The 19,543-nt window shown below is 44.3% G+C and overlaps 1 protein-coding gene across 1 annotated transcript; it reads right to left on the bottom strand.

The window, feature by feature from the left end:
- Nucleotides 1–8,593: 8,593 nt before the first annotated feature.
- Nucleotides 8,594–14,775, bottom strand: LOC309800017 (L-amino-acid oxidase-like; the record flags this gene model as incomplete). The annotated part of the gene is made up of 7 exons (XM_082613829.1): nt 14,686–14,775; nt 12,812–13,026; nt 12,244–12,356; nt 10,943–11,144; nt 10,346–10,414; nt 9,983–10,116; nt 8,594–9,419 (listed from the first exon to the last, which is right to left on the bottom strand). The coding sequence occupies exons 1-7, from the start codon at nt 14,714–14,716 to the stop codon at nt 8,594–8,596; spliced, it is 1,590 nt and encodes a 529-aa protein (XP_082469955.1). The 5' UTR covers nt 14,717–14,775.
- Nucleotides 14,776–19,543: the final 4,768 nt, after the last annotated feature.

Genomic DNA, 19,543 nt, shown 5'->3' on the forward strand with positions numbered 1-19,543 from the left:
TCAGAAGAAGACAGCCCTAGGTTGAATCACATTTATGAGAACATTTATTACTTTTAATGTGCCTCAATTTCTTCATTTATATGATAGACATAAAACACCTTACAGGGTTGCTGTGAGGGTTAAATGAAATGCTCTTTTAGTTATTAGATATATGTATTGCAAATGATTTCTCCCATACTGTACCATACTTTTCTATTTATTTGTAGTAACTTGTAATGAATAGATATTTTACATTTTATTAGTAGTCAAATTTATCATCCTTAATGATTTTTATTTTACATGTTCTTTATAGGAAATCCTTCTGTGCCCCAAGCTCATGAAGATAGTTATAATTTCTTCTAAAATTTTAGAAGTTGTGTTTTCACACTAATATATCTGAAATTGATCCATGTTTATGGGTGATATATAGGAATCCATTTTTTCATATGGGTAATGAATTGTCCTAAAGTCAAATATTGAACTGATCATCTTTTCCTACTTTGACTTGCAACGCTTACTTTTTTCATATTAATATTCCATATGTGCACATCTGTTTCTGGGCTCTTTATTATGCTTTATTGGTCTAATGCCACACAGTCTTAATCACCTTACATTTTTAATAAATCTTAATAGCTTTAAAAGTTTTTAAAATTCTTTTTAGTCTTTTTGCTCTTTCACAAAATTGCTGAACTCTCATATAAATTTACATCATAATGTTTATTTATTCTCAGGGTTTGTAGACAATGATTTAATATCAATATAGACAGTGATATTATTTGTGGATGCTAGCAGTTTTGTTTCATCCTTACCAATTCTTATACTTTATATTTATTTTTCTTGTCATATTGCATAACTAGGTAAACAGAACAGTTTGAGGAGAGGTAGTCATTGTGGGCACCTTTGTCTTATCCCTGATTTGGGGGGGATTATATCAAATATTTCACCATGGGGCTTCCCTGGTGGCGCAGTGGTTGAGAGTCCGCCTGCCGATGCAGGGGACACGGGTTTGTGCCCCGGTCTGGGAAGATCCCACGTGCCGTGGAGCGGCTAGGCCCATGAGCCATGGCCGCTGAGACTGTGCGTCCGGAGCCTGTGCTCCACAACGGGAGAGGCCACAACAGTGAGAGGCCCACGTACCACAAAAAAAAAAAAAAAAAAAAAAATTTCACCATGAAGTTTGATGTTTACTATAGGTTTTTAGGAAATACCCTTTATTGGGTTAAGAAAGTTTCCTTTAACATATGTGTGTGTGTGTGTGTGTGTGTGTGTGTGTGTGTGCGTTTATCTTGTATACATGGGGTACGGTTTGCTAATATATCAAACATTTACATCTCTGTTCATAAGTGAGATCAGTCCATAGCTTTTCTTTATTAAACTTTCTTTTTCTGGGCTTGGTATCAAATTAGACTGGTCATCTAAAATGAATTTGAGAGCATTCCCCTTTTTTCTCCTATTATTTGGAACACTTTGTGTAAAATTAGGATTGTATGTCACTTGAACATTTGGCGGAATTTAGCTTTAAAATTTCCAGGGGCTATTTTTTTTTTTTTTTGAGGGAGGCATGAGTTATTATAAACTTTTAATCCTATGTATTTAAAGGTTGTAGGTCAACATAGGTATTTAAAATTCTCTTAATTCAGTTTTGGTAAATTATATTCTTATATGAAATTGCCAGTTTCACCTAAATTATATTTTTATATGAAATTATCTTTTTCATCAATTTGAAAATTGCCCATTTTCAAATTTATTGGTATAAAGTTATTCATAAATCTCTGAAAGGCTCTCTTGTTCTTGGCTGAGCGGGGCTGTTCTCCAAGAAATCTGTCTGTGTCAGCATCGCAGTCATCAGAGTCCAGGTTACAGGAGGCAGGGAGCCTGCCTCTTATAAACCTCTTATAAAGTTATTCAGAAAATCTCTTATGATTTTTTAAAAACTTCAATTATATCTGTAGTTATTACCCTTTTAAAGTCCTATTATTGTTTACTTTTCCTCTCCAGTGTGGTACAGTTTACACAGCACTGGAATTATTTGTTTCTTAAACGTTTGATAGAACCCTGTGAGATCATCAGTGTTTGTTGCTTTTTGAGGGAGAGTTGGACCTTTGACAACTTTATTTTCATTATTGTGATTGGTCTGTTTAAACTTTCCTATCTCTTCTAAGATCAGTTTTGTTAACTTTCATTTTCTGAGAAAATAATCTATTACATCCAGGTATGAAATTTACTTGCATATAGCTGGGAAAAGCAGTCTAAGTACGATTTTTGTCGTTGTTGTTGTTACTCTGTACTAGTTATTTCCTCATTCTCATTTTTTATATTAGACATTTGTGTTTTCTTCTATTTTTTTCCTTGAGTAGGTTAGCTAATAACTTATCTATTTATATTTGTTATTTTAAAAAGCTCTTGCATTTATTAATTCTAATGTTTTACTTTCTAAGTAATATCTTTATTAAATCCTTACTTCTGTTTTTCTTATGTTTATTCTCGCATTCTTTTTCTGATATTTTGAGTTGGAAGCCAGCTTATGGTCACAAAATGGTTACTGGAGCTCTAGCCATCTCATCTTAGGTGTAGGTAAGAAGGAAGGAAAGAGTAAGGGAGAGAAAGGGAGCCACTTCAGCTGAGCCAGCTTCCTTTAAGGAGCTTTTCTAGAAGTTTTATTCAAAAGCTTTGTTTATATTTCATTGGCCATGCTTATCTCCAAAAGAGGCTGGCAAATGTGGATTTTTAGCTGGGCACATTGCCATTTAAACAGCACAGGGACTTGTTACTAACAAAGGGGATAATAGTATCTGTAGGTAATTTGTTGCAGATTTTTTAATCTTTGAAGGTCAGTAACTTTACTAAGCCTTTATCTTGGTATGGGCTGTACTGTGTTATTTCTTTTACTAGGATACAGTATATTTTATCTCCAATCACCTTCCTCCTGACTTACAGGTTATTCCTGTCCAGGATTTTGGTTCTATCTTAAAAACTTTTAACAGTAAAAAGTGGCCACAGTTATTATTGTTTTACACATGCTTACAAAATTATTTGCTCACTATTCTTTTTCTCATTTAGAATTTTCCTCTGGAATCATTCTTCCTGAAGTACACCCTGTGGAAGATCCTTTAGTGAGGTTCTGTTCATGGTAAAATCCATCAGTTTTTATTATCTAGAAATGTCTTATTTCATCCTTATTATTGAAAGATAATTTTGCTGGTTTTAGAACTCTAGGCCTGGTTATTTTCTCTAAGCACTTTGAGGTGGTATTCCAATGTATTCTGGTCTGTGTTGCTATTGAGAAGCCAGCTATCAATTTAATCAACAGTCCTTCATAGGTAATCTCTCTTTTTTGGCTGCTTTTGGCATCTTATGTTTGTCTTTTGTGTTCAACCAGTTTGACCATGATGTGTCCAGGCATGCATTTCTTTTTACCTATCCAGTTTGGGAATTTGTTGGACTTCCTTCATTTGTTTTATGTATTTCATCAATTCTGGAAAATTCTCAGTTATTATTTCTTCAATATTGCCATTCTCTCATTCTATCTATTCTCTCCTGCTATATCAGATTAAATTTATACTGAATGTTCTCCCTTTATCCTACATGGCCATTAAGTTCTTTTTCATATTTTTCATCTCTTTGTTTCTAAGTAATTTGTCTCTAAATAGAGACAAATTTCTTCAGCTCTTTCTTCCAGTTTGCTAATTATCTTTTCAATTAAGTCTAACCTTCTATTAAATCTATCCCTGTGTTTCTAATTTTATTTATGTTTTTCACTTCTAAAATTCTACTCAGTTACTTTTAAAATCAGACTGGCAAGTTTTTGATAGTCTCTTTTCCTTGATTATGTTTTTAATTCCTCTGGGTTTTTCAGTTTCTGTGTTTTAAAAATGGGACCTGGCTTCATGATCTTTAAGCACACATTCAGTCCATAAATGCTCCCTGCCTTCCTCTTGGGGTGGAGTGTGGCACACTGGTTGTGATGGGCTATTAGGTCAGAACTCTCCTGTTGAATTGTCCTCTTCTTTTGAGTAGCTCAGGAACTCAGCTTTAGTATCAAAGTCTTACTCTAGTGCTGCCATACATTGAGGAATCAGCATTTCCATTGCACTGGATGAGATTGGGAAGCTTCAGTTCCAGCTACCTGCCAGGTGCACAACAGCCTAGAGCACAGTGGCTGACCCTCACTCCTCTAGCCCCATGCTCATGGGGCTCCAAGACCGCACCATTCTGAAAGAAAACAATTTCCCAGTCTTCCAAGGAACATGGTTGAAAGTGCTTCCTGAAGTTTAAGTTGTATTTCCTTGGAGTATCAACAGAAAGTTTATTTCCTTCTTTTCTAGCCTTGGAGAGACTGGTAGGGATCATGTCCGGGGTGTTGAATGGAAGCCCTTCAGACAACCAGAGATTCAAGGAAGAAGCAGCATTCTGATTCTTTTGGTTTAAGTGGTTTAAAAAATAATACTATGTCTGGCTCTGGTTTGGACTAACTCACTTTTTACTACAGGGGATCTGGGGGATATTTTGATGTAATTTACATGTTAGACTAAAAATTTAAATTTGTGAATACATGCAGGGCATCAGATAGAGAATCCTGTTTATGTAACTTAGAGCAAAAGAAGCTTTCTAGTTCTCTATTCCTTCATTTGTAAAATGGAGGTGATGATTGTGTCTATTTCATAGAGGTTGGCTTTTTGTGGGGTGGGGTGGAGATTCAGTTAGAAAATTCAGTTAGAAAATGAATGTATGGTTCTAGCACAATACTTGCAGTAAGACTCAATAATGATGGCTATTATTATTACCATCTAGTCTGGGTGCTTACACTTGCATGCTGGGTTGATCTCACTCTCAGAGCCTCAATTCCTTGTCTGTCAAGCAGGAAGACTAACAATCAATGATGAATATAAAATGCTTGGAAAAGGAAGGCAAAGAGGGGCTGAGTTTCTGTTCCTGGCAGGGTCCCCTTCCTCTTCCTTCTCTACCCCTCCTTCCTCACCCTTTTTCCTGGGGCCTGTTAGTGGGTTCTTAGCATCCAAAGGGCCCAACTCCAAGTTCTAGCCTTGCTTCTTAATCTGGAGCTCTGGCACCTGGCCCTTGATGTACTCACTGGGTTCTAAGAAGATCCCTGGGGGCAGGAAGAGAAGATGTCATGCCCAGGGATTCCAAGGGAGACTTTGCTCAAGATTCTCCATGCTCTTAGAGTAAGCTTCAGCTTGGGATTCCCAGAGGTCTACCTCTAAGTGGCTTGTGTGGGTGGTACATTTTGGGGCGGAATGGGGCATGCTTTTACCTCTTGAGAGTTACTGGAGTCATTCTCAACTGTTGCTTTTGTTAAGGCATATGTTACATATGGCTGTTCTATGCACTCACCCTTCTATGAGTGTTCCCAGATTTTGATACAGAAAGATAAAAGAGGCTGCTCACTGAAATTTTTAGTAGCTCTCTGTAGAGAGGCTGCTGGTTTTATGAGCCAATAACTCTACTTTTTTCTTTCCCCCCTCAAGAAAGCATGTAGAAAGGAAATGAGGGAGTGTAGCATTATAGGGATAATGTGTTACCCAGACAGGTGGTCAACACTGCCCATGCATATCTCAGCCCTTACAGAGCTCCTACCACCTCACCTGCCTCAGTGTTTGCTTGGTCTGAATTTTGTCCCATCTCTTTCAGGCCAGTCATTTCTCTCTCCAACTAGACTAGCAGCATCATGCTGTGGAAAGAGCTAGACTTCTGAATCAGGCAGCCCTGGCTGTGAATTCTCTCCCAACACCCAGCTGTCAAAGCTTCAGCAAGTCACTTGATCCCACTGAGCTTTGGTGTCCTCATCTTTAACCTGTGAATAATTCCTGTCTCAGAGCAGTGGGGGGCAAAGACTTCCTCCAAGCTTTATGCACATATATCTTTAGGTGCCCTTTGTACAGGATCTCTAATCCATTCAGCCATGAAGGAGAGGTGGGGTGTTATCCTGATTGTTCAGCTGAGGAACTGAGACTCAGAGAGGTTCAGTGGCTCATGTGGCAGAGGTGGTCTGTGTCCTGTCCTTCTCTTTGGGACTTACCTTGACTTTGCGTTATGGTTGCCAGCATCAATACCTTCTTCCTGTACCTGGGGAATCCACCACAGTAAAGTCTGATGGAAGGCAACAGTTCACCTCCTACTTCAAAATCTAGAGTATTGTTCATTACTTGCTTTCCTTGATGCTGCAGCCAGGGAGTGGGCACGGACCTAGGCTCAGCCAGTTGGATGCTCCCATCTGGGATTTTGAATATAGGGGAAATGAAAAAGCAGTGGATAGTTGAGAACTAGTTCTGGCAGAGTAGGAGTGTGCCCAGTGGTGGTGGCCCCAATGGCCACACCAGCACGCAATGGCCATCTATCAGGCTGCTCCTATGGCAGGAGCTTGGCTGTGGCTCGGTCTCCTTTGACATCTGCCCACTTCCTTTCCTGTCAATTTTGGGAGCTTCTTGGTATTTCTCCTCTTTGACTTAAATCACTCAGATTTGGTTTCTGGTTTTTGTAATTAAGAACCTTGTGTGGTAGTTCTCCAACAAAAAGGTATCTCTGAACCTTTTCATCTTCTGCCTAATACTCCCATCCAAATGCTGTGAGTCATTTACCTCCAAACCACAGGTTGAGTCTGACTTCCACCCTCCATTCCCCCTTACCCTACCTCATCCTATCTGCACAGCTGACTCCATGGCCCTGGGGCCTCATTTTTATATCCAACCGTCAGAGGTCAGCAAAGAGCTCTTTGCTTCCCTGTTCTTCCCTGTGCTCCTCCCTGATATGTTTCTTCAGTGTCCTCCTCTTAACCCAGGGGGTTCATGATGAGCTCTTCCTACGGGACCTTGCTCTCCCCCAGCCCCGCCTTCTGCTCCTTTCTCTGCCTGGACTCCACTTGGTCAGGATTCCTCCTCTCTTCTGAGAGCCTCAAGAAGGCATGGCCTTTGCCATGACACTAATGGGGTTACCAAATATAACAGTCTAGGAGACAATTTGGAAAGTGACTTCTCCCTTGATGAAGCCGGGTTTTAGGGGTTTCACCATGTGTACAGTTTCCTAGGGCTGCAGTAACAAATTACTATAAAATTAGATGGCTTTAAAGAGCAGAAATTTATTTTCTCACAGTACCAGAGGCTAGAAGTTCAAAAATCAAAGTGTCAGCAGATTTGACTCCTTCTGGGGGCTCTGAGGGAGAGTCTGTTCCATGCCTCCTCCTGGCGCACCCTAATCCAATATGACCTCATCTTAACTTGATTACATCGGCAAAGACTCTATTTCCAAATAAGGTCACCTTCACAGGTTCTGGATGGATATGAACTTTTGGGGACATCATTCAACTCAATACAGAAGCTAATTTAGGAAAACAGTGTCAAGAGGTAGAAAGAGAGAGAACTTTAATGATGACTTATCAATTCCTGAACCCAATCAGTCTGAGTGAAGTGCGCTTCACCCTGGACTTTTCAGATATGTGAGCCAAAACATCTCCTTTTTCCTTAAGGTAGTTTGAGTTTGATTTCCAGCACCTGAAATGGAAAAAGTCCTGACTAACATAGGGGTGCAAAGAAAAGCAAAATTAAGTAGGCTGGGCTTTTAACAATAAACCAAATGCAGTAAGAAAATGTTTCCTCTTTCTATCCCTTCCTCCTTTAAATATGCCAATCTCAGGATATAACACTACATGTTTCATCATGCTGGTCTCCAGAGTCTTCCTGGTAGGAATGTTCTCCAGCAAGAGGGTTTACCACTCTATTTACTTCTTCCTTTTGTCTACTTGGATAAATAACATATAACAGCACAAGAAGATCCACAGTTCAAATGTTTGGGACTCTAGGTAGGAAAGGTTGTGGTTCAAAGGAAAGAGACCCCTGGGGTCTAAGTGTGGCCATTAAGGACAGATTTGGGGAGAGGGAATAATTTCAGTTGGACGTGCAAGGACAGGGCAGGTGTTAGTGCGGAACAGAGTGGGTAGGGAGCATGTAGAATGAGCTTGGTGTCCTCCCAGGGGGATGTGTGGACTGGACAGGCAGGGACAGGGCAGTGAGTTCTGGTTGGTGATGAAGAGGTCAGGGTAGAGAGGAAAAGTCCATGGGCCAGGAGATATCTAGGAAGCCAAGTCCTGCTCTTGCAGGTTCAAAAAAGGGCAAAAAAGAACTCATCTCTCCCATCCGCCTCGACTTCAGCTGGGCCAAGATGTGAGGCCCCTGGCTCAAGCACACAACGATGGAGTTTGCTGTGCTGTGGGTTCATGTGGCCAATCTGTGGTTTAACATTGCTCTGGTTTGGGTTTGTCTGTTCCTTTAGGGGTTTCTAGTTGTAGATGACAGAAATTTGGGTGTTGTTGAAAACTTTCTTTTTTGCTTGTTACTATTATGCAAGCTAAAGGCTGATTCTAGCACAATCCATCCTTGGTTTTTTCCTTATCCCTCCAAATACCCTGACTCTGTTGATCCTTCTCAAGGGCTGACAGGAGTGAGAAGCCTGAAATGGGGTGGACTTGACAGCTGGGTTCTCTGGTATTTTTGGGCTCTTTGTGGGCAGGGGGACTAATGGTGCGTCTCTCCAGGGTCTCTGCCTCCAACTCCCACCTTGCAGCCTGTTGCCTTCCAGATCCCCTCCGGGACTTCTCTTAGGGTTAGAAATGATTCTGGGTGTTGGTGAAGGTCTTCTGTCTCCCCGTGGCCTCTTTGTCCACTGCAGCCTGGATGTTCCTGGCTGCTCGGAGGCCAGACTTGATGGCAGTGTCTATCCAGGCGTGGGGCAGGCAGGTGTGCTCGCCAGCAAAGTGGATGCGGCCCTCTGGCTGGAAAAGCTGCTGCGAATAGTCCACAAATTGGTAGGGTGTGAACTCAGTGAAGGCGCCCATGATGAGGGGGTCCAGAGACCAGTGCTTGATCACAGAAGAGGGGCACATGCGCCGCAGCTCCTCCTTGGGGATCTGGTGCACAGCCGCCAGGTCCTCCAGGACGATATCCACCACCTGGTCGTTCTTCATGGGTATGAAGAAGAGAGAATCGTCGTCCACGGTGTAGGAGGCCAGCAGGACCCCCTTGCCACTGGGGAGGCTATGGCTGGGGTAGTAGATGTAGCGCGAGGGCCGGTCGGTGATGGAAACCCCACCCCGGATGCCATCCCGCTCCCAGAAGGACTCGTTGCAGGCCAGAACTACCTTGCTGGCACTGGTATAATGCACCGAGCGGAGCGCATCCATCTTGTCTCGGGAGAGCGGGGGCTCAAAGGTGATGAGTCTCGTGGCCTTGGCCGAGGCGGAGATGATGACAAAGTCCGCGGTGAGCGTGTGCAGCGTCGAGTTGGGTTCGCCCACCCGGTAGGAAATCCGGACCTCAGGCCCATCCCTCACTACCATCTCTACCTTGGAGCCCAGAAGGATGGTGCCAGGCTTCAAGCTGGCATTGAGGGCTTTGGGGAGCTGGTCAAAGCCCCCGGTGATCTCGGAAAAGCTGTAGGGGTGAAGAGAGGGGAGAGGGTGAGTGTAGGAGGTGCAAGGTCGGTTTGCTGAGGTGCCAGCAGCGATCCCAGTGTGAAAAGGGAGGAAACTAGCCTCCTGCAGCCTGTGCTGGTTACTTCATATACCTCACCTTAACTAGTCTTTGTGAGGGAGGGATTATTGTTTACATTTATAGCTTGGAAGAGGAACACCAGAAAAAAGGGACTTTCCTACGATGACATGCACAGTCTAGTTCCAAAGTCCACCATGCAATTTTGCTTCCCAGGAGGAGTCCTACAGACCTGCCTTAGGATTCTGGCTCCAGCCCTTGCCCAAGTGGTGTGAACTTAAGTAAGTTACATAACTTCTCTGAGCCTCAGCATCCTCACTGGTAAAATGGCTCTGAATTATAGTGCCTACCTTCCAGGTGATCATAGCATTAAATGTGATAACCCTTGGAAAGTGCTTAGCACAGCACCAGGCACACAGTAACTACTCAACTATCAAAGTTCCCTTTCTCTGCTCTGAGTATTGGAGGGAGAGGCCGACTCGAGTCCTGGTCCAGATCAGCCTTACTCATTACTTGTGAAGACCATGTCAGTCCGAAGGGCCTCCAGGAGGGACTTATAGTATCCAGCATCCTCATTCATCACATCCCCGATCATCTTTACTGCTCCTCGGCTCAGCATCCCTTTCTTCAGCAGGTAAGCCTGTGGGGAGGTGGAAGCACCAGATAGAGGGCCCAGTATATAAAAAGGGGCCTCAGCAGGGGCCTGGGGTAGGCAAGGTTGGGTGGGGGAGGGGGGACTGGACTCTAGGGAGGTGAAGCTGTGGGCATTGGGAGGAGAGGGTCCTGGGATGCAGGGGACAACCCCAGGGGTCTAGGCTGAGCACAGACCCCCTTCCATCCCTATCCTGGGACTTCGTTGCCTCACTCACCTTGGTGGAGTAAGAATCATAAAAGGACATCAGGTGGCTGCAGTTGAATTTTTTCAGACTTATTCTGAGCTGCAGAGGAGAGGAACGGGGAGCAGCTTTGGATTAAAGTCATAGAGCCAGAGGCAGGACTCCTGGGTTCTCTGGATGTTCCTTTGAAGAGGGTGGGGACAAAGAGGGAGCGGATGGAAGGACCAGGAGAAGGGAGCTTCCAGGACCTCCTAAATTGTCTCTTAACTTCCAAATCTCTCCTTCATTTAAAGACCTTTGGAGACTAAAATTTAAGGTGAAGACATTCACTGCAATCTAGGAGGATTGATTCATTACCAAGGATTGGATTACCTGGTGATTCCTTTTCCTTCCACTGCCTAATCAAGCAATGGGCCACTGGACCATACAGGGACAGAAGAGATGGGGCTGGACACGAGGGTTGGGGTGGCAAAACTCTTAGGGGGTGTTAGAAGGAAGGCAGACCAATCATAAGAGTACCAGGTAGGAGTCAGGTGACCTGGGTCCACCTGCTAACTTGCTAGGTGACCTTTGGCCAGACCCTGTTTTTTTCCTAACCCTGGGGTGGGGGAGGGGGTAGACAGGAATCACCTTGGCAATGGACTGGTAGAAGAGATTCATAGCATTCTTGCCCTTTTCTCTTGGGTTCATGGAATAGCCTAGGAGCTCTGGGTTGGCCTTCACCTCCTTAGTACGATAGCGTTTTCTGTTGATGAGGTACCAGGTGTTGCCATCGTACTGGAAGAATTTGTTTAGCTTCAGGCCCAGCTTCCTGACATAGGTGTGGACCAACCTGGAACAGATACAGGCATAACATGGCACCCATCCCAATGGCACCTCGTTCCTGCTGACCTCACAATAAAAACCATTTCCAGGAAAACCAGTTTCTTCACGTGCCCAAGGAGCACAGGCTAACTGCTTCCTCATCTCTAACTTTGCCTCCTCTTACTCTAGCATTAGTTCTTTTCCTCCTGTTTTTGCCCTGAGGGAGACAGGGAGTAGGGAGTTCACCCATCACTGAATGAAGGCCCTTAAGGAAATCTGAACATATAGAACTCATATACAGAGACAGAGACATTTTGTTTCAGGCGGTGTTTGAAATTCAAATTCTAAGTAAGTTTGAGGCCATATCTAAAGACTCCTACTTTAGGCTGGTACTGTTAAATTTTGTTTTTGTTTTTGATGGTGTTTGGAGGGAAATCTCGGGTTCAGTTTCCACTTAAGGCAAAAAAGAAGCCATATTTTTGGAGGTATGTAGGACACCAGGTGAGGGATCTTTTTGTCTTGGAAGCCCCAGAACCAGGGACTGGGTTCTCTTCCAGGAGTGAGCTCTGATTTAGGGATTGGGAATATATTTTGGTGCCAGGTGCCTCCTTGATTTTGAGGAGCTTTGTCACTTTCTCCTAGGAGAACTTTGGGTGAGTCGCTTAGTATCTCTGAGCCCAGTTTCTTGATTTGTAAATAGGAAAAATTAGAGTATTAAATTATAGGGTTGCAAGGATCAAATGAAATAATACACATATAGCATTTAACACGGGGTGAGGCACACAGTGAGTGTTCACTGAATGACAGTTGTCATTATTATTTATTATTTTATAGCTTAAAGTAGTATAATTGACATGTAAGTAACTGCCCATATTTAAAGAGAACAATTTGATGAGTTAATGGTAACTATTGTCATTATTAGTCTGGGATCTACCACTTTCTGTGTGACCCTGGGCTCTGAGCCTCAATCATCTCTGTCAAGCGGGGGACCAGCGTTAGTCCTGACTTGCAGGATTGAATCACATGAGACAGTGAATCTGAAAGGGCTGTGACACGATGGCAGCAGGGCTGCCCTCCTCCTAATTCTCCCTCCTTGCCTTTTACTCCATCCCTTTCCTGAGACTTACCTGTGGGACTTTGGGATTCGCATGGGCCCCAGTTCACAGTACCAGCCCTCTTCCTCATTCCTGAATGTGATCACTCGACCCCCGACATGGTCGCTGGCTTCCAGGATGGTTACCTGATGTTCAAGAGGCTGCTGTCATTCCCAGGGTCATGCTCTCACTTCTCCCACCCGCTACTCCCACCCCCACTGGCCACAGGCTCTACTCTGGAATTTCCAGCAGTAGGTCCCTGAATGTGCAGGATAACTAAACTGGGCAGAGGGGGGTTCCTCCCAGAGGGTCCTGTGTAACGTAAGTGAGGCAGAAGAGCTCCAGGGTTACAGGGGTCAGAACACCTCTTGGTCCCCTCTGGTTAGCATAGCCTTTCTCTACTTTTATTTCCAAAAGAACACAGGTTACAGTTAAGTCTCAGGAGAACCCAGAGTTTTGAGGAACAATACCTAAGGTCTGAGAGACCTGGTGGGTTATGCATAGTTGTCAAAATGTTGGCTGTAACCCCACTCCTTTTCTTTTTCCACACAACGATGCAAACTGGAGGAGAATGATTGAGGCCCCTCCAAGGCCTGCTCACCTGGTGGCCCGAGTCCTGCAGGGCCTTGGCTGCCGTGAGCCCTGACATGCCGGCTCCCACTACCACCACACGCTTGGGCAGCGGGGAGGTGTGGAGGCCCTCCTGGGCTGTGACCAGGATAGACTCGTATTCGGGGTCCTGGAAGCACTTGACCAAGTCCTCATCGTAGCCAAGGCAGCTGGGAGTAGCCAACAAGAGCCCCAAGATCAGGATTCCTGGGGCAGAGAGAGGAATGAGGGCTGCCTTTCTGGGGCTCTGTACCCCGACCTATCCCGAGTGAGCTTGGCTGTGTGGATGAGTGGGAGTGGTAAGATCAGGCAGTGTCTGTCGAATGTGTGGTTGTAAATGTGTGTTTGTGATTGTGTCTGTGTCTATGTTGTATGGGGTATGAATGTGTAAACGTGCTGGTGTTAGTTGTGTGATTGTGAACGTGGACTACAAGTTCACATGTGTGCACGTGACTAGAAACTCAAGAGTGTGTGCAGCTTCGTATTGGAGTGTAAATTCGCCTGCTTCTGTTGGTGAGTGTGTGTGTGTGAGCTTGTCTATGACAAAGGTGCTGTGATTGTGAGTTTGTGATTATTGCCCTGCATAACCGTGCGATGCCTGTGATTTTATGTGAAGGAGATGTGTTTGTGGGAGAGTGTAGGTACCTGAGTAATGTGTGGATGAATCTGTACAGAAAAGCGAGAGGGATTGTAGAAATGGGTGTGTGTTGGCCTGCGTTTGGAAGAGAGAGGATGATAGGTATGCATTTGCTTGAGTTTGAGAGAGAATTCAGTTGCTTCTGTCTTGTGTTTGATTCTGTGTGTGCATTTGTGCATGAGGTTGGGTGGCGGAGCCTGAGGGTGTCAGTATTCTTCGGGGATGTGTGCATTTGTGAGAGGATGTACGTGTATGTGTTTAGCACAGTTCTCTTTGGGGAAGGGAAGTGGGGAAGTGGTGCCCAGTTTCTCAGTGACTAATAGTGCCCCATGGGAACTTGGCAATCCTGTTCTTCTCCAGCCTTACAGTATTTTTCCAAAACCCTCCATGTTTCTAACATGCAGTCAAGACTGGAAACAATAGTTAATGTATAACATGCAATAAGTCCGGAGTGACTGCTACAATTAACCGTTCTTATGTACAGAGAAATTCACCTAAGAGTCTGAAACTCTGAAAGAGAGGCTGTGTGGTTTCCTTGGTGTCACCTGCTCTAAAGGGGAACAGCCAGGAGCTGTGACACACTGAGCCCCCTTGCACTAGCCCTAGGTTTTTTGGCAGGTGAGAACCCCCTTAGTCCAGTTTTTGTACGGGCAGGACAACCGAAGCTCTAAGAAGAAAAGGGACCTCAGGCACCACCCACTGAGGAGGGGCAGGGACCAGGCTTCTTCCCAGGGCAGGCCTTTCCCAATGCCAGAAGAGCCTTCTGCAGGGGTGACCCCTCAGAAAAGAGGAGAGGGGTAACCATGCCTCAGGCAACAGACAGTCGAGCCTCCCCACAGACCCCACCAAGCCTACTTCAACCTCCCTGACCCATTCTCCACCCCTGACAAGTTTTCCCATCTCCCTGAGCTACCACCATTCTGTCTCAGTGCCATAACCTTCCCCTTGAGTGGACCCAACCCCCAGACTCACTCTCCAGACCTGTATCCATCCTCTCAACCCACTTTCAACACCCGGACGTATCCATAGTCCCTGACCGAGCTCCTGTCCCATCTCAGTCCCCACCTCCCTTCCTCTGGCCTGACCCTATGCCCAGACTCCCCCTTGGACCCATCTCGACCCCCTGGCCCATCCCCACTCCCCAGTCTAGCTCCCCTCCCTGTTTCACTGTCCAACACCTCCTTCCTCGGGTACTTCTCTCTCAGACCCAGAGGAGGGATCCCACTTACCTTTCATCTTGACCATGGCCCTGCAGCTCATGCTGAGCCCGGGACAACTCTCCCTCTCTTTATGAGGATTCAGCTCCACCCAGCAGTAGCTGGCCTCCTCCCACTAGGCTGCCTCAGGGCCCTGTTGGCTGGGCCAAGCAGAGAAGCCCTGCCCTCAAGGCCTGGGCTGTCAGGGGAGATGACTGTCCCATCTCTACCCTCATCTTCTGCACCTCCACCTTCCTCCTGGCCCATCTCCCTTCCTAGAGAAAGCCCCTTCTCCCAGCTCAGAGCCCAGCCAGTGGGGAGGAGGGGTTGTGGGAACCCAGTGGACTGTACCAAACCTGCTGTGACCATCTCCCAGGAAGGGGTGAGTGTTGGGAATGAGCATCTGGACTGGTTTGGAAGTCCAGTGTCTGGGCACCCGGCACAGGGCAAAGCTCCTGGCTGCTCCCAGTAGAGAACGTCCCTGTTCCACTCCTGTCTCACTGTGGAAGCTTCTGCTCCGAGGTGGGGATTCTAGCCATGAATTCCCATGGGAGGGCTGGGCCCTCCCCACCCCTCTCAGGTGATCCCTCTGCAGGCAAGGCAGAGGTCTCTGGTCCTGCCCATTTGCAGTGGGGAGTGGCCTTTTTTCTCCTTTCCTCTGGGGCCCTCAGGGCTTCCTTAGGCACAGGCGGGTTTCTCTGGCCCTGAAATTTCTTCTCCCGAGGAATCAGGCCATCTGGCTGTGGTGCCAATACTAGCCCTTTGTTCTCTGGGTACAGTGCAGGTGGAGAGAGAAGTGGGCAGGAAACACACACAGAGCAGCAGCCTGGGGCTGGGGAGGGGGCAGGAGTGCGAGCAGACACGCAGCAGCTGAGACACAGGACTCAGATCCTGGACACCAGTGGTGGCATAGAGGAAAGGGCAATAGCAATGGAATCGAATAGAACTGAGTTCGAATCTTGCTTTGTCATGTTGTAGCTGTGTGTCTTAGGACTTATGGTTTATACTTCTCTGAGCCTGGGTTTCCTTATCTGTAAAATGGGGCAACAATACTTTCTTTACAGGGTATTTCAAGGATTAAATGAAATGATGTGTGAAGAGCTTGGCATAGGTAGGTACCTACCTAAGCTGGTTTCTTTCTTTCATTTTGGAGATAGGGTTTGTCACACACAGTTGTAATATCTTTAAAAAGGGATAGTTCCTCCACCACAGGGTTGCTGGGAGCACCAGAGAGAATAACGCTTGGAGAGTTACTGTGTGAATTGCTGGGTTTTAGATGCAGGTCAAGGACTCTCTCTCTCTCTTGCTCTCTCTATTGTTGCTTCTTGTATTTTTAATAGCTTTATTGAGATATAATTTATATACCATACAACTCACCCATTTGAAGTGAACAATTCAATGGTTTTTAGTGTATTCACAGAGTTGTCCTACTATCACCACAGTCCATTTAAAAACATTTTCATCATTCCAAAAAGAAATACCATACAGTTTAGCCACCACTCCGCATTCTCCGCACCTCCCCAACCCTAGACATCCACTATTCTGCTTTCTGTCTGTGTGGGTTTGCCTGTTTTGGACATTTCATGTAAATGTAATCATACAATATGTGGTCTTTTATGACTGGATCCTTTCATTTAACATAATAATTTCAAGATTCATCCACATTTCAGCATGTATCAGTACTTCATTTTTTATGGCTGAATAATATTCCATTTATGACTAAATAGTATTCCATTTATACCACATTTTGTTTATCCATTCATCATTTGGGTTTGGCCATTTGGGTTTCTCCCCACTTTTTGGCTATTATAGGCAGTGTTGCTACAAACATTCTTTTTATCAATATATGGGCATAGTTTTTCATTTTTCTTAGGTATACACTTTGGAGTGGAATTGCTGGGTTGTATGTTAACTCTGTTTAACTTTTTGAGGAACTACCAGATTGGTTTCCAAAATGCCTGTACCATTTTACTTTCCCACCAGCAATGAATGAGAGTTCCAATTTCTCCTCATCCTCGACAACACTTGTTATTATCTGTGCTTTTGTTTATAGCCATCCTAGTGGGTGTAAAGTACAAACTCATTGTGTTTTTCATTTGCACTTCCCCAGTGACCAATGACATTAAGCATCTTCTCATGTACTTAATGGACATTTGTATATCATCTTTGGAGAAATGTATTTTCAGATCCTTTGCCCATTTTTTCATTTGTTAATTGCCTCTTTATTACTGAATTGTTAGGGTCCTTTATATAGTGTAGATAAAAGTCCCTTATCACATATGTGATTTGCAAATGTTTCTGACAGCCCCATTCTGTGGGTTGCCTTTTTACTTTCTTGGTGTCCTTTGAAGCAGAAATGTTTTCAATTTTGAAGAATCCTTATTTTTTTCTTTTGTTGCTTGTGCATTTGGGATCATTGCCTACTCCCAGGTCATGAAGACTTACCCTTTGTTTTCTTCTAAAAGTTTTATATTTTTAGCTCTTATATTGAGGTCTTTGGTCCATTTTGAAGTAATATTTGTATATGATGTGAAGTAGAGGTCCAACTTCATTCTTTTGCATATGACTATTCAGTTGTCTCAGCATATTTTATTTTAAAAAACTATTCTTTTCTCATTAAACTGTCTTGGAAAATTTGATCCTTGTCAAAAACCAATTGACCAGGGCTTCCCTGGTGGCGTAGTGGTTGAGAGTCTGCCTGCCGATGCAGGGGACACATGCTGCAGAGCGGCTAAGCCCATGAGCCATGGCCGCTGAGTCTGCACATCCGGAGCCTGTGCTCTGCAATGGGAGAGGCCACAGCAGTGAGAGGCTTGTGTACCGCAAAAAAAAAAAAAAAAAAAAAAAAAAAAATCAATTGACCATAAATGTGAGCATTTATTTCTGGACTATCAATTTTATTCCATTGATTTACATGCAAATCCTTATGACTCTACCACAATGTCTTGCTTACTGGTTACTATAGTTTTCTAGTAAGTTTTTTTTTTTTTTACATTTTTATTGGAGTATAATTGCTTTACAATGTTGTGTTAGTTTCTGCTGTATAACAAAGTGAGTCAGCTATACGTATATCCCCTCCCTCTTGCGTCTCCCTCCCCCACTCCCTATCCCTACCCTCTAGGTGGTCACAAAGCACCAAGCTGATCTCCCTGTGCTATACGGCTGCTTCTCACTAGCTAGCTATTTTACATTTATAGGTGTATGTATGTCAATGACACTCTCTCACTTCGTCCCAGCTTACCCTGCCCCTCCCTAAGTTTTAAAATTGGTAAGTTTGAGTCCTCCTACTTTGTTCTCCTTAAAGACTGTTTTGCTTATTCTGGGTGGTTTGAACTTCCATATGAATTTTAGGATCAGCTTGCCAATTTCTGCAAAATGCCAGCTGGGATTATGATAGGGATTATGTTGAATCTGTAGATAATTTAGGGAATATTCACATGTTAACAGCATTTAGTATTCTGATACATGAACATGAGATGTCTTTCCATTTATTTAGATCATCTTTATTTAAACAATGTTTTGTAGTTTTCAGAGTATAGCTTTATACTTCTTTTGTTAAATGTATTCCTAAGTATTTTATTATTTTGATGCCATTGTAAATGGACTTAATTTCATTTTTAAATTGTTTATTACAACTGTATAGAAATACAGAGTAAGAACTAATGTGGTTTCTATATTTTATTCTATTGATATGGTGTACTACATTAATTGATTTTCAAATGTTAAACTAATCTTGCATTCCTGGGAGTTTGGGGACTCTTACAGTTGCTACTGTTACTGACAAAGAGAAGAGGAGGCCCCACAGTTCGGTAGGGTCCAGGTAGGAAATCCTGGTGGAGCCTGAAGTTACGATGGGTCTCATGTACCTACTTTTGGTACTTTCTAGAGAGCATATTCACCTGCTGAATTAGCTTCATGCTGATAAGCTTCCTGGGGTCTCAGCAGACCAGGAAAGGCCTTGGGGAGTGAGCTGACTGAGGGGGGTTGTCTGGAGACCCTCTGTGGTAGGCTGAACAATGGCTCCCCGGAGATGTCTGTGTCCTAAGTCCTGGAACCTTGTGAAAGGGAGTGTGCAGATGTGATTAAGTGAAGCATCTTGAGATGGGGAAATGATCCTGGATTATTCAGATGGGCTCTAAATATAGTCATAAGGGTCCTTATAAGAGGGAGGCAAGAAGGTCAAAGGGGAGGAAGGTGATGTGAACATGGAAGTAGAGGTTGGAGTGATTCAGCTACAACCCAAGTGTTGCCAAAGTAGCCTCTAAACGATGGAAGATATAAGAAACAGATTCTCCCCTGGAGCCTCCAGGAGGAACCAAGCCTGCCAACACCTTGACTTTAGCTCCTTAAGACTCATTTTGGACACCTCTAAAGTATAAAAGAATACATTTGTGTTGTTTCAGGCCACTAAGTTTGTGACAATTTGTTACAGCAGCAACAGGAAACTAATATACTCCACCTCCTGGTTTTCTAGGCAGCACAGGTTTGAGCATTAGAACTCTTTCTGAAACCCCATCACAACTGACTTCCAAGGGCTCTTGTCCCCCTGTCCCTCCTAGTTCTACATCTTGAGTCTCAAAACACTCCTGTGTATGCTCCTGTTAGTTCCCCAGAGCTTTGCAGGCATCCAACCTGGTGAGATGGGAACACAGCAGTAATGCAGTCAGGCCACCAGTGTTTAATTCTTGTATCAGCTACTCATGAGCTGTGTTGGTGGGCAAGTCACATCACTTTTCTGGGCCTCAGCAGATGTGGGTTTCCTTCTTTTCTGTTGTATGTCCTGAGGGAGACTGGTGCAATGGGAACAAGCCCTTGACTCAGAACCAGGACACCTGGATGCCAGTTCTGACCTGTTTTACTGTGCGATCTTGTTTAGGTACTTTCCCCTCTG

This window comes from Mesoplodon mirus (genome assembly GCF_964341445.2).
Source record: "Mesoplodon mirus genome assembly, chromosome: 3".
Taxonomy (NCBI): Eukaryota; Metazoa; Chordata; class Mammalia; order Artiodactyla; family Ziphiidae; genus Mesoplodon; species Mesoplodon mirus.